Raw genomic sequence first — 12,370 nt, forward strand, 5'->3', positions numbered from 1 at the left:
GATAATATTAGGATGTGTTAACAGACTTTAGTGAATTGGCATTTACACAAATGTAGTGGGACATCCGTCAAAGTGTAAGGATACATCTGCATGCTGGTCCCAGAGCTGTCATCACAGTGATAAAGGAGAAGTGAATTTACAAAGGTTATAGGAAACAAGAAGCATAGAAATGACATGAGAGGTTGGAGGTAAATGTGCTGTTGCACCATGTGCACCACAATACGTACTGCTAAGTGTAGGAACATTTTTGGAAGAGTACTTAAAAAGATGACATTTCCTTGGTGAAGAGGTGACAGTGGTTCTGTAAGAGTAAGAGCCCCATTAAAAACTTCTGAAAAGTTGGTATTCCTTAGAACATGCATAGTTCCAGATCTACTTTCATTGTATGGCAACCTGTTCTAGATCTCTGCATTCGGGAAAAACACCAACAATATGCAAGGGCAAAACATATAAATCAGGGACATTTTTAAACACAATGGAGTTATTTATTTAGAAGGTTGGTAAAATAAAAACGTGTATTACCATGCATTAACTTTTTCCTTAGACTATGGAATCTGTTACTGGAATGTTCACCACACTATCAGATAAAGTGCACAGTTTAGGAGTTGCAGAGAAAAAAAATCTGTGAAATCATTATGGTTCCTTTGTCTTAGTGTACAAGGATGCATGGAGCCTGGATAAGCAGGTGATCTGAATGGGTCTATAGTTGTGCTTTGGCAGTAGAGTTGCCACATCTGAACACAAAACCGATGCTTTTTTGGCTGATTTTACTTAGATTCCCATCTACACAGACTTTTTTTTTTTTTTAACAACACTTTATAATATAATTAGCAAAATTTTTTTTTCATTCTCATGTTAGTTTTAGGGTCCTTGTCCCAGAGGCTACCTGTAATGGCAGCATAACATTGTACCTGCAGTAGCGTGTTACCAAAGCCTTAAATTGCTCTTTACAAGGTGGCTACAGTAAATTAAGATTATTATATATGAACTCCATTTTGAAACTGGACATCTGTTCATTAACTGCCTTCACCAGAGAGGTTTGTCATCTTCTACTACAGATACAAAATCTCTCTGTTTAAAAATGGGAGTTTTCATTTGAGTGCAACAGAAGGAATGAGCTTCTTACATGAGAAGAAAGGCTGAGTTAACAGTTGTGGTGTAATCTTGCTCTGTGGTACAGGGGATGTATACTAGACTTGCAACCTAGGTAACTTAAGTGTGCGATGCAAGAAATAGCACACTCGTCTTTGGCTCAGAAGGCTGTGGGTTCTATTCCCACACCAGGTAAATTGATTACTGATGCTGTGGTGCAACATAAAAGGGGTGCCACATTCCTGAGTGTGCCATTCCTTGGATGAGACATTATTTATTTATTTATTATTTATTTATTTAACATTTGTTGACCAGGAATGTCCGACTGAGATCTCGTCTGCTTGAGTTGGTGGTAGCTCAGGTGGGTGTAAAAGATCCCTTAGAACCTGTTGAAAAGAGGAGGGGAAATTCCCTGATACTTCTAAGGGAAAATGGACCAGAGTATAAATACCACCTTGGGTCACTGAAAAGAGACTACTAGCCTTGTAGGATTAACCCATCAAAATCAACATGGTATAAATAAGTAATATCAAACATTTAGTGGCCCTAGGACTTAATGAGACAGACATGGAGGGGAAAGAGTGAAATGGTGCAGCTTGCTGATGTGTACCATGTGAAGAGTGGTGCTTGCATGTACTTGGCATTACACTGGTTGATACTAGTGAACTCCTAGCTCATGCCTTGGGGTGCTAGTATACGAGTGTTTGGAGAAAATACCCTTGTGCAAGTGAGGGGATGGCCATCAACTCACTGCACACTGTCACCCTACTTTTCTCTGGTGTGTGCATTTGAGCTAAAGAAACAACACAGAAACATTTTGAACTACTCCTTATAGCTGGCTGAAGGATGTCCTCACTTGCTCCACCCTCATCTGGTGATGGGGTTTAAATGAGCTCATGCTGGTGAAGTTTCCCAAGAGTTTGACTGGCTACCACGCAGGGCTATTCATAGTCAACTTCTATTCTACTGTATATGTAGGGCCTTATCTAACCACATGTGGATGCCAAATACCATCTAAGATTGGTAAGTCCTTATGCAAAAGAAGCTCCATTAAAATCAGTTGTTGTTTGCCGAGTTCTTGTAAAAGGCCCCGACTCTACTGTTCATGTGGAGTGAAGAACTTGACGTTTTCTAATCTGAATAAATAGGATGATTCCATCACATTAAAGATCTCATTGAGTTCACCAGGAACATCCAGTATACAGATTCTGATTGGTCACTCTCCACTGGGTCATCCTATTGCAGGTCCCATGTTGGCTTCATTGAACAGAATTCATGTCTTTTGGCACATCACCATTTGGTATCTTTATGGAAGCTTGCTTTGATCCACCCTTCATGAAATTTAATTTCTTTACACAGTATTCCCTTCTGATCCATTTTCTGCAGCCATTGTTTACCATCATGTTTGCCGTGGTAACCCAAACCTTTCATGAGGATGTTCCTTTAGCTGGATGACTGACTCCTGTTTCCTCCATTAAGAGATTTCTTGGTAGTGACCTTTGCTGGACCCTTCACATTTTTAGGCTTTGTAGTAACTGTGAACTGGGGGAAGTCTACTCTGGACATATGTCATAGTATCTCCTTCATTAAGGGAGAGTTTGGGCATTCTCTAGTATTATTCATGGGTGGCCAAAGTAAGGGCCCAGGAGATCATGTTATTTGACTGTTTTGGTGAGGATATAGAGAGTGGGATGGAAGTGTACACACGTCTGTGTCTGTTGAATATCATGATAGCCAGCATCTTTATTGTCCTGTAACTCCCTGCAGATAAGGATGCTTCAGTGGAGAGTGAGCTGTTATTGGCCAGGAACATCATGTAACAGACCTGCTAGTGTTAAACTTGACTTCTGTAACTTTGGCTGATTGTAAAGTGGTTGACGTTAAAGTTCATGTAGTACAGTTCCACGAGTCACAGCATGGTGATTGCTGTTTTGAGGTTTGCTTTCTTTTAGTGCACTTGTAGAGATTCATACTTTTTGGGGCTTTCCATTTGTGCAACAGCAGTGTTAATATATTGAAGTAAAATGACGTTGGGGTGTGCCAAGATATTTTTTTCTCCAACTGGTCAAGGCTTTTTTTTTATTCGTTTGGTTGCAGGGTCAGCCATATATTAAATTTATAATAGAGCAACTTCACTAACTGATTTGAAAACTTGTGTGGACTTCTCCCTTTAGAAGGAAAATGGGTCTTCTTAAAAGGAGATAAGCATCAACTTTCTCAAGGAAACAACAGTGCTCCATGCTCTACCACTTCTGGAAAGGGAACAGAGTCTAAAATTAATACTGTTTTGGGTGCAAAAGCCTGTCAGTGATGTCATACATTAAAACGAAGACAACATGCACTCATAACCTGTGTGGACAGAGACACTGAGAGTCCTGCTGTGAGCTGTAGACCATGGCATCTCTCTCTCTCTCTTCGAGAATGGAGCACAGTTGATTTTCTTGTGAGTACAATATAAAAATTATCCCAGTGAACATCCATGAATATTGAATATCCCTGTAACATGTCTTTTTACTTGGCGAAAGAGAATTTCTGAATGGAACTGCAAGTTCCTCTACATTTGCAACATTTCAAGACAAGTGTTTTTATAACTGTTGGGATGGCAACTATAGTAAGTTTTCTTGCATGTTATAGGAAGGAAAACAGTTGAAAACCGGAATTAAAAATATTCTTAAGTTGTCATAGCATATATTTATATAAAATTAACTAACTGATAAACGTTTTTGGTATGTGTTGATACTATTAACTAACTATTTATGTTGTCAAATCTAACCTTCTTTTCTTTAACAGAATAGGACGTCGTGGAAAAACCATGAAGCTTTGTCGAGAACTGTCTGACCTTGTGATGTACACAAACTCTGTGGCAGCGCAGGATGTTGTTGATGATGGTAAGTTAACAGTATTATAGACAGCACAGGATATTGTCAATGATGGTAAGTTAACAGTATTACAGACAGCACAGGATATCGTTGATGATGGTAAGTTAACAGTATTGTAGATAACACAGGATATCGTTGATGACGGCAAGTTAACAGTAAAAAGATAGCATCGGATATCGTTGATGATAGTAAGTTAATGGTATTATAGATAGCACAGGATATTGTTGATGATGGTAAGTTAACAGAATTATAGCTAGCACAAGATATTGTCATTGATGATAAGTTAACAGTATTGTAGATAGCACAGGGTATTGCTGATTATGGTATGTGTAATGATATTATTGATTAGGGTAAGGCATTTGATTGCAGATGTATGAAATGTTGCACAAATGATTTTAATTTAGTTATTTGTGTACATAATGGGTCACTGCTGATCTCTTAGGCAAGCACAAATATGATTTTGTTGTCCTCCTCATATTAATCCTACAAAGGACACTTCTCTGTACTAAAAAATGGTAGTGTATATATTCATTCAATGTTATATCTTCCTGAAGTACCATCCTTTTAATGTTTTTACTTGAACCCTAACCACAAGTTTGCCCAGATAGTTGTTAGACAACTGTAAAATCCTTTAAATCTAATTAATTCTTATTGTGATTTGTTTTATTTATATATTTTGTTGTTGTTGTTAATGAGTTTATTCTTTGATAGTCCTTATCTTTGTCTTCTTACTGATTTTAACATTATCCAAGCTGTTGTGCAGATTTTAGTTTTGTAGCATGCTTAACAATAAGCAGTTAAACACTTCATAAACAAATGTTAAGATGCTAATGTACTATAATCAGGTTGTAGGTTATGTAATTATATTTGTTAAGAGTATAACATGTCCGTTTTTAATGTATTAGCTCAGTTTTATAGATGTCCTTGTTTAATGAGCACTGATGTGAGTTGATGAGGTAGGGCGACGGTGGTTGGGTAATGTCATAAATATTCCATTACCTTTTTTTACTCGGTACTTGCGATTAGCTGCTCTAACCCCTACTGTATGTCTTTGTATTACAAGGGTGAAGCACTGTTGACTGTAGGGTCACTATGGTTCTTTACTGATGCTTTTGGTCACTGAAGGAGAGGCAAGGCCGCTTTGAAACATTGCCCAGACTGCATCATTCCAGAGCCATGCTTATGTATTTTTTAAAGAAAATGTTGGGAAAATGCTGTACAAGATTGCCTCCATTTGAAAGCGATGAATATTTGCTGGGCAAAAGTGGGTGTGGAATTATTTGCATTGTAAGCAGAGCTCAGCTAGAAGAGTTCAGGTTAAGAAGTCACAACAGAAAGTTACCATAATGATTTTCAGACCCATTTCTTATTCTTGTCCCATTATTTGTGTAATGGGGTGAGACTGAACATCGCTGTAAGCTGCAAGGCAAATCTTCCAGTATTAACCTTGGTAATTTGTTTAAATGTTTTAGAAACTCCATCACACATGTTGTATCATTTGAGACCTGAGGCATTTTTTGTAGAGAAGCCTGTGGCTTTACATTAAGGTTTACCTGTAGATCTATGTACTGTAGAAGTAAACAAGCTCTGCAGAGTACAGGATTAACAAATGGATAGAAGACAACTTCACCAGTGCTGGTTTGCTTTGTTGCAGGCTTTCTCATTTAGTATTTCACATGCTGTACAGGTCTGATTGAAAATAGTAAGTAAATAAGAAGTTAGCACAGCAGTTAGTGTTGTTTCCTAAGAGTGCTTGGTTCTTCACTTAATTTCACGCATTTTGGATATGGAGTAGCTACTGTAAGGAGTCTGCATGTCTTCTTTGTCTTGGAAGCTCTTATCAGGTGGTCTGCTTTCTTGTGAGATTGCAGAGACAGCCTGTAGGTGTCCTGGCTCTAAAGTAAAGTTTGTATAAAAAGAAATAATGATTTCAGGTTCTTAGGGCTTGTACATATAAGTCCCAGAAAAGGACTGAATGTGCGAATGTGGGGACTTTGGCATATGCTAAGTCCAAGATTGCCATGTGGCATAATTCCTCATCTGTAAGGTAAGATTATTTTTAAGTTAGTATATATAAGCATCGGGGTCGGGGGATGGTGAAAGGGGTTTGCTTATTTTGTCAGAGAATTCCACATAATCAGGAGCACAATGTAGATGACTAAGAAGAGTCACGTGTCAGTTTGGTAGATTTAGTGAGGAGTTCAAAACCCTCACTTGCTGAGTCCTGCCTTTCAGTTAGCCTCCTATACAAGTCCACTGATGTTGTCCAAGTTGTTGGACTCTAGAGGAGAATGCCGTGGTGGGAGAGTGTTTTAAAATGCATTTACAAATCATGTTCTAAAGGCATTTGCAAGTCACTTAAAGTATTTTGTGGGCTCATTGACCATAAATATTCACCTGACTTAGTTGATTCTAATGCACTTCTAATCCTAGAATCTTTTCTTCTTAACTTTTCATTGCTAAGTTGTACAGTTTACCATGACAAAATGTTTTAAAGGTGAAGAAATACAAGCTCAGTGGAAACTTAATGCAGTCCTTCTGAAGAACACAATCCCAGACTGATTTTAATTTTGTGTATGCATCCAATTAGCAGAACTCAGCATCACTAGAATGTTTTTATGTCCCATAACATAGCCTATAAAATCGTACAGAAGCTAAACATGTTTGCCTTATTATATTTATTAATACCAGTTTGACAAGTAAAACTGTGGAATGTAGTCTGCTTTTCTGTACTGTGAACAGGGCATACCCACCCCCACATACCCACATCCATTCATCTACCTTTTTGCTCATGCAGACACACACCGACCCCCATGCCTCTGTGCTATACCTACTTATACCATGACTACTCATTTAGGAGTGAGTGGATGAACACCGTCAAAAATGGTAATCACTTTTTCCTCTTAGGGGAAAAATTAGCTTGGCTAAGTTAGTCCGAAGCCACAACCATTTCCAGTGGCGAGCATATGGCTAATTAGCATGAGGCACTTCCCTGAAGTGCAGCGTTAGCATGTGGTTTTCCCAGTGAGACAGCTCATTATAGCACATCCCCTGCTAATGGCAGACTGTAGCAGGAGGCATGTGGAAAGGCTTACTTCAATGCACGTACCTTCCAAGTGGAGGCTTCTGTATCTAGGTAAGACTTTTTGAATCCAGGGATCTATCTTTTAATATAGCAGTAATCAATGACGTAGGTATGGCATATTTAAGATTTACCCACTGTTGATGTAGTTTAATCACGAAATTGAAGCCCGAGTGATTAAACAAAGCTCAACTGTGTGTAAATCTTCAATATACCACACCATGGAGTCAGGTATTGCTATTATACAATGACATTATTTGAGAAGAAAATCACTTACTTTTCTTAAATAATGTCTTTGTATGATGGTTTTGTGGTGTTCTTCCACATTGTTTCCTGATTGTGCTATTTGATGATGCACTGCACATGTGTATGGGACTTGCATTCCCAGGCTTAGACAGTACCTCACTGATTTAGCAAGCAACCAACAGAGAAAGGATGACCTCTGTTGCTATTTTTTTTTTTTGAAAGAAAAAAATTGTAACCTCCCTATAGTGTAGAGGTATGAGAAAGAGGAAAATACAAGGAAAATCAGGTATGTTTTAATTTGCAGAACATACCTGCTTTTTCTTGTATTTCCTGTGGTGTCATGTGTACCTCTCAATCTTTTATTTAAAAAAAAAATGTGAATATGTGTGTATTGTCTGAAGGAAAGAGAGTCTAAAACTGAAATGCCTGTCATTATTTATCGACTTTCTTCCTCAGCGATTTGTCGGAAAGAAATACATTTTATGAGGAATTAAGTCACTAAATAGTGATACACATTTCAGTTTGAGGTTTAGGAATGAAGTCACTAAATAGTGATACATATTTCAGTTTGAGGTTTTCATTCAGACTAATGTGTGTCTACCACATAATAATAGAAAAAAAAAGTCTGACCACTCAATGATAACTTTAGCAGCTGGACTTTTATCATTGGTATATTCTCGGTTTACAAAGGGCAATCAGCATGCTCCTTTTGGAATGTTAACGGCCAGTCATTGTATAATAGTAATTATCTAACTTTTCTAAACAGAGCCATAGACTTTCTTTTTTTTTTTTAAACAAGTTTATTGTTTTAACATACAAGAGAAATATCATAACAATTTTATACAAGTAATTAAAATAGATATGATTATAACATTCAACAAAACAACCAAAGTATTTACAGAGACATCCACTACAATCAGATCATTTAATTAAACTAAAATACCATGCTATTGAAGTTAAGATTTTTTTAACAGGTTTTGTAAATTATCCCATACAATATAATAAGATGTTTTCCTAGTTGTTCTTGACCTTATTGTGTTTATTTCCATATGGCACACTATATTCATAACATTTTTAAATTCATTGAACGAAGGAGGTGTATCTGAAATCCAATTTCTGGTTATTATTTTCCTAGCCACTGCTAGAATAGACCATAACAAGGGAAGCTTAATCTTTTAACACTTTGAGGTACAGGTGTGTTGAATAATATAAGAGATTTAGAAATAATGAAATTATCTGTAAAAAGAGCCTGCAAAAATTCATTAATTGACTTCCAATATTCTTTCAATTTTATACAGTCATAAAACATATGAGCCCAGTCAGCATTAATTTCTACATTACATCTTTTACATAGATTATCTTTATTATTTATTTTATTCATCATCAAAGGTGTATAAAAAGATCTATGTAAAAATTTCCATGTAAAAAGTCTCCAGACAATGGAAGACAGTTTTGTAAGCAGATTCCAATATATATTGTTTATCTTGTTGGTTTGGTGGGTCCCCATTAATGGAAGTGAAATAATTCCAGTAGGTATCTACACTGTAAAAGTTTCTTGTCTGATAATTTTATGTATGTATGAAAGCTTTCCTTTATCAGAAACTTTATGTTGTAAATTTAATATCAAGTAATCAATCAGTGTTGGAATAGATTCTTTAACTGTTATAGACATTAGATCTATTTTATCAATGAGATGTTGTCTAAAGGTCTGAACCTCTAACCAGCAAGTTTCTCTTAGATCAAATTCTTGTTTTAAGAAATCTAGATTTTTAACTTTATTATCAGATATCAACTGATACCAGTACTTTAGATCATTATCTATAGCTAAATGGGTTCCTTCAGAAGTAGATGACAAAAGCATACCCGAGTATACATTATAGGAATATAATAAAATTCCATTCCCTATATTTAGGATGCATGAATATAAAGTTACGATAGCTAATAATAATGTTTAATGGGTAACTAACTATATGTTTAGGTGTAATAGGTGAAGTACAAAATTCCTTTAGTAACCATAACATGGAGTTATTTACAATCATATTTTTATGTGTTAAGGAGATTTTCATGAAGTGTATACTAATTAGCTCCCAGTAATCTTTCCATTTTGCAACATATGACTGATCTATTAATAAAGTAATAACTTTTACAATAGAAGAGATAGTGTATAAATTAAAGTCTGGAAAAGAAATACCCCCTTGAGACCAGCTATTAGTATGTTTCTTTAATGCAATCCTAGGTCTTTTAGGTGCCCATAGGAAATTTAACATTAGTGTATTCAGTTTTCTGATAATTATTTTTGTAGGTGGGAGTATTATTGATTGTATTAAGTATAAAATCTTGGGGAATATTATCATTTTAATAATTGTAAGTCTCTCTTCCATAGTAAAAAACATATTATTCCAGGTATTAAAAAGATTTTGTATATTAAGAAAACAGGTATTATAATTATTATATATAATATATTTAATATCTTTAGATAATATTATACCTAAATAAGTTATCTGACCTGAATTGGGTACATATTTAGTAAAATCACTAATGAGAATATTTTTTCGTGTATATATAGGTAGTATTTTAGTTTTTTCTTCATTGAATATTAAACCAGAAATACTTTTAAAATTCATCATTTTATCAAATAGAGACTGCATAGAAGAATTAGATCCTGCTGATGTAATTAGAACATCATCTGCAAAAAGTTGAATTTTAGATATTGTATTTTTATCTATTTCAAAACCCTCTATGTCAGTACTGTTTCTGATCAAATTAGCCCAAGGCTCCATTATTAAAGTGAATAATAGTGGAGAGAGTGGACACCCTTGTTTTGTACCTTTAAAAATGGGTATTTTTTGTGAGACATATGTTCCTACCTTAATATAAGCCAATGTTCCTTTGTATAAATGCTCAATTAGATTTACAAATGCATTTGAGAAGTTTGTGCACTTCAGTAAGGTAAACAGATAGTCCCAACTTACTGAATCAAATGCTGAACTTATATCAAGACTAATAAGTGTTAAATCTTTCTTTTTCCTATTTGCAAAATCAATTAATGTTAGAGTTCTCCTTATATTATCAAAAGTATTTCTATTTACAATGAAGCCTGTCTGATCTATATCTATAATGCCAGGGATGATTGTCTTCAATCTATCAGCAAAAGTACTCATAAACATTTTATAATCAACATTAAGTAATGAGATGGGTCGATATGAAGTACATCTAGTTGGATCTTTATTAGGTTTTAAAATTGGCGAAATAAATGTATATTGCCAAGATGGGGGGGTTATTAGCTCATTTTGGGCCAAAATAAAAACCTTATGTATTAATGAATATGTACTTTTAGAAAGGATTTTATATATCTCTGGTATAATACCATCATTACCCGGTGCTTTGTTTGATTTAAGCTTGTTAATTTGTGTAACAACCTCTGTATATGAAATACTTTTGTCCAATAGTTTAATCTGTTGTTTATTAAGCTTTTTATTCATGTTTGTGGTTATAAACTCCTTTATTTTATCTTTAGGTTCCATGTTAATGTTATTATGGTTAATTTTGTGAAAGTGATTTCTAAATTCATCTAGTATTTCTGGTAGACTAGAAACATTCTTCTTTTTCCTTAGAGAAAAGATTTCTTTGATATGATTTTGTTTATTCAACCTTTTTGTTTTATTTTTAAGTCTATGTAAGTATTTGGGGCTTATTGAGTAAGACAAAAACTTGTATTTCTCTAGAGTTATTTTAACTTTATGAGTAAAAATTTCTTTGTATTTCTCATTTAATTTGTTTATTTCTTCAATGACTTTCTTATCCATAATATTTTCTTTATTATTATGTTTATAAGAGTCTAATTTACTTTGAATATCTAACAATTCCTTATCCCAAGATTTCCTTTTATTATTATACCATCTGATACTTTGTCCATATAGATATGATTTTAAGGCATCCCAAACATAGACAATGGAGACTTCAGGAGTATTATTTATGTCTAGAAAATGTACTTCTGAAAGTATATATTCTTTATAGTCTTTTAGTTGAGTTAAGTATGCTGGTATCCTTTGATCTGAACATTGTGAGTATTTTTTATCATGAACTCAAAAACAATTGAATTATGATCAGATATAGGACATGAAATGATTTTGGAATTAATTAAATCTGTTACCATCTGGTTAGAAATAAAGACCCTATCTATTTTTGAATAAGTTTTGTATCTGTTAGAAAAAAAAGGTGTATGGTAATGATTTTGAATCTATCTGATTATTAATATCATTTAAATGATAAGAATTAGCAAAATCATTTAAATGTTTTGCATTAGATGTTATTTTCCTTTTTCCTATAGTGGTAGTGTCACTTTCATGTAGTATACAATTGAAGTCACCAGCTAAAATAATATCTCCTATAGAGAATGATATGATCTTATCAAGATGGTGTTTCACTGTATTAATACCAATTCCAGGTATCCAATATACATTAATTAATGTATAAGTCTTCCCATTAATTTGTATTGTAACCATACAAAACATTCCTTTATCATCCTGATAAGACTTAATAGTTTTAGGAATGGGCATACTTTTATTCCATAAAATAGCCACTCCTCTTTTTTCTGAGTGTGCTCTGAACTAACCAATACTGTATATTTGTTTGTGGCTAGTTTATCAATATCTTTTTCAAGAGATGAGTTTCTTGAAGGAAGACTAAGTTGGCCTTATGTAAATTAATGTATCTTATTAGGCTTGCCCTTTTACACGGATTATTCAATCCATTAATGTTTAAAGAAATTCCTTTTAGAGATGTCATTTGGCATTTTTAAAACATAAGAATCTTATGATCAAAATAACAATTAACAAAATAAGTAATGTTACATCTCCTTCTTTAGGTGTACCTTTAAATATAGCTGTATTTATTGAATCTCTTATGGGATTTTGTATAAGATTCAATTTTGTTTGTAGTGACAATGAGTTTACAAAATGTATTGTGGATGTCAGAACTATATACATACAACAATGAACAAGAGAAAATAATGTAAGGATTAAACCTTGCACCCAGCCTGGAGTTAAAAACTCCAACTTAGAGTAGTATA

General features: G+C 34.3%; 1 protein-coding gene across 6 annotated transcripts in view; it reads left to right on the forward strand.

Annotated features, from left to right (window-relative positions):
- The window catches only part of PLCH1 (phospholipase C eta 1), a 3,453,772-nt gene that overhangs the window by 3,065,379 nt on the left and 376,023 nt on the right, over positions 1 to 12,370 (forward strand). For all 6 annotated transcript variants that reach the window (XM_044070508.1, XM_044070510.1, XM_044070513.1 and 3 more), the window contains one exon: positions 3,883 to 3,980. In XM_044070508.1, the coding sequence (XP_043926443.1) occupies positions 3,883 to 3,980 (98 nt within the window). The remainder of the gene's footprint in view (positions 1 to 3,882; positions 3,981 to 12,370) is intronic.

The sequence above is a fragment of the Protopterus annectens genome, chromosome 4.part1 (assembly GCF_019279795.1).
Source record: "Protopterus annectens isolate FY-2018-M chromosome 4.part1, PAN1.0, whole genome shotgun sequence".
NCBI classification, from domain to species: Eukaryota; Metazoa; Chordata; order Ceratodontiformes; family Protopteridae; genus Protopterus; species Protopterus annectens.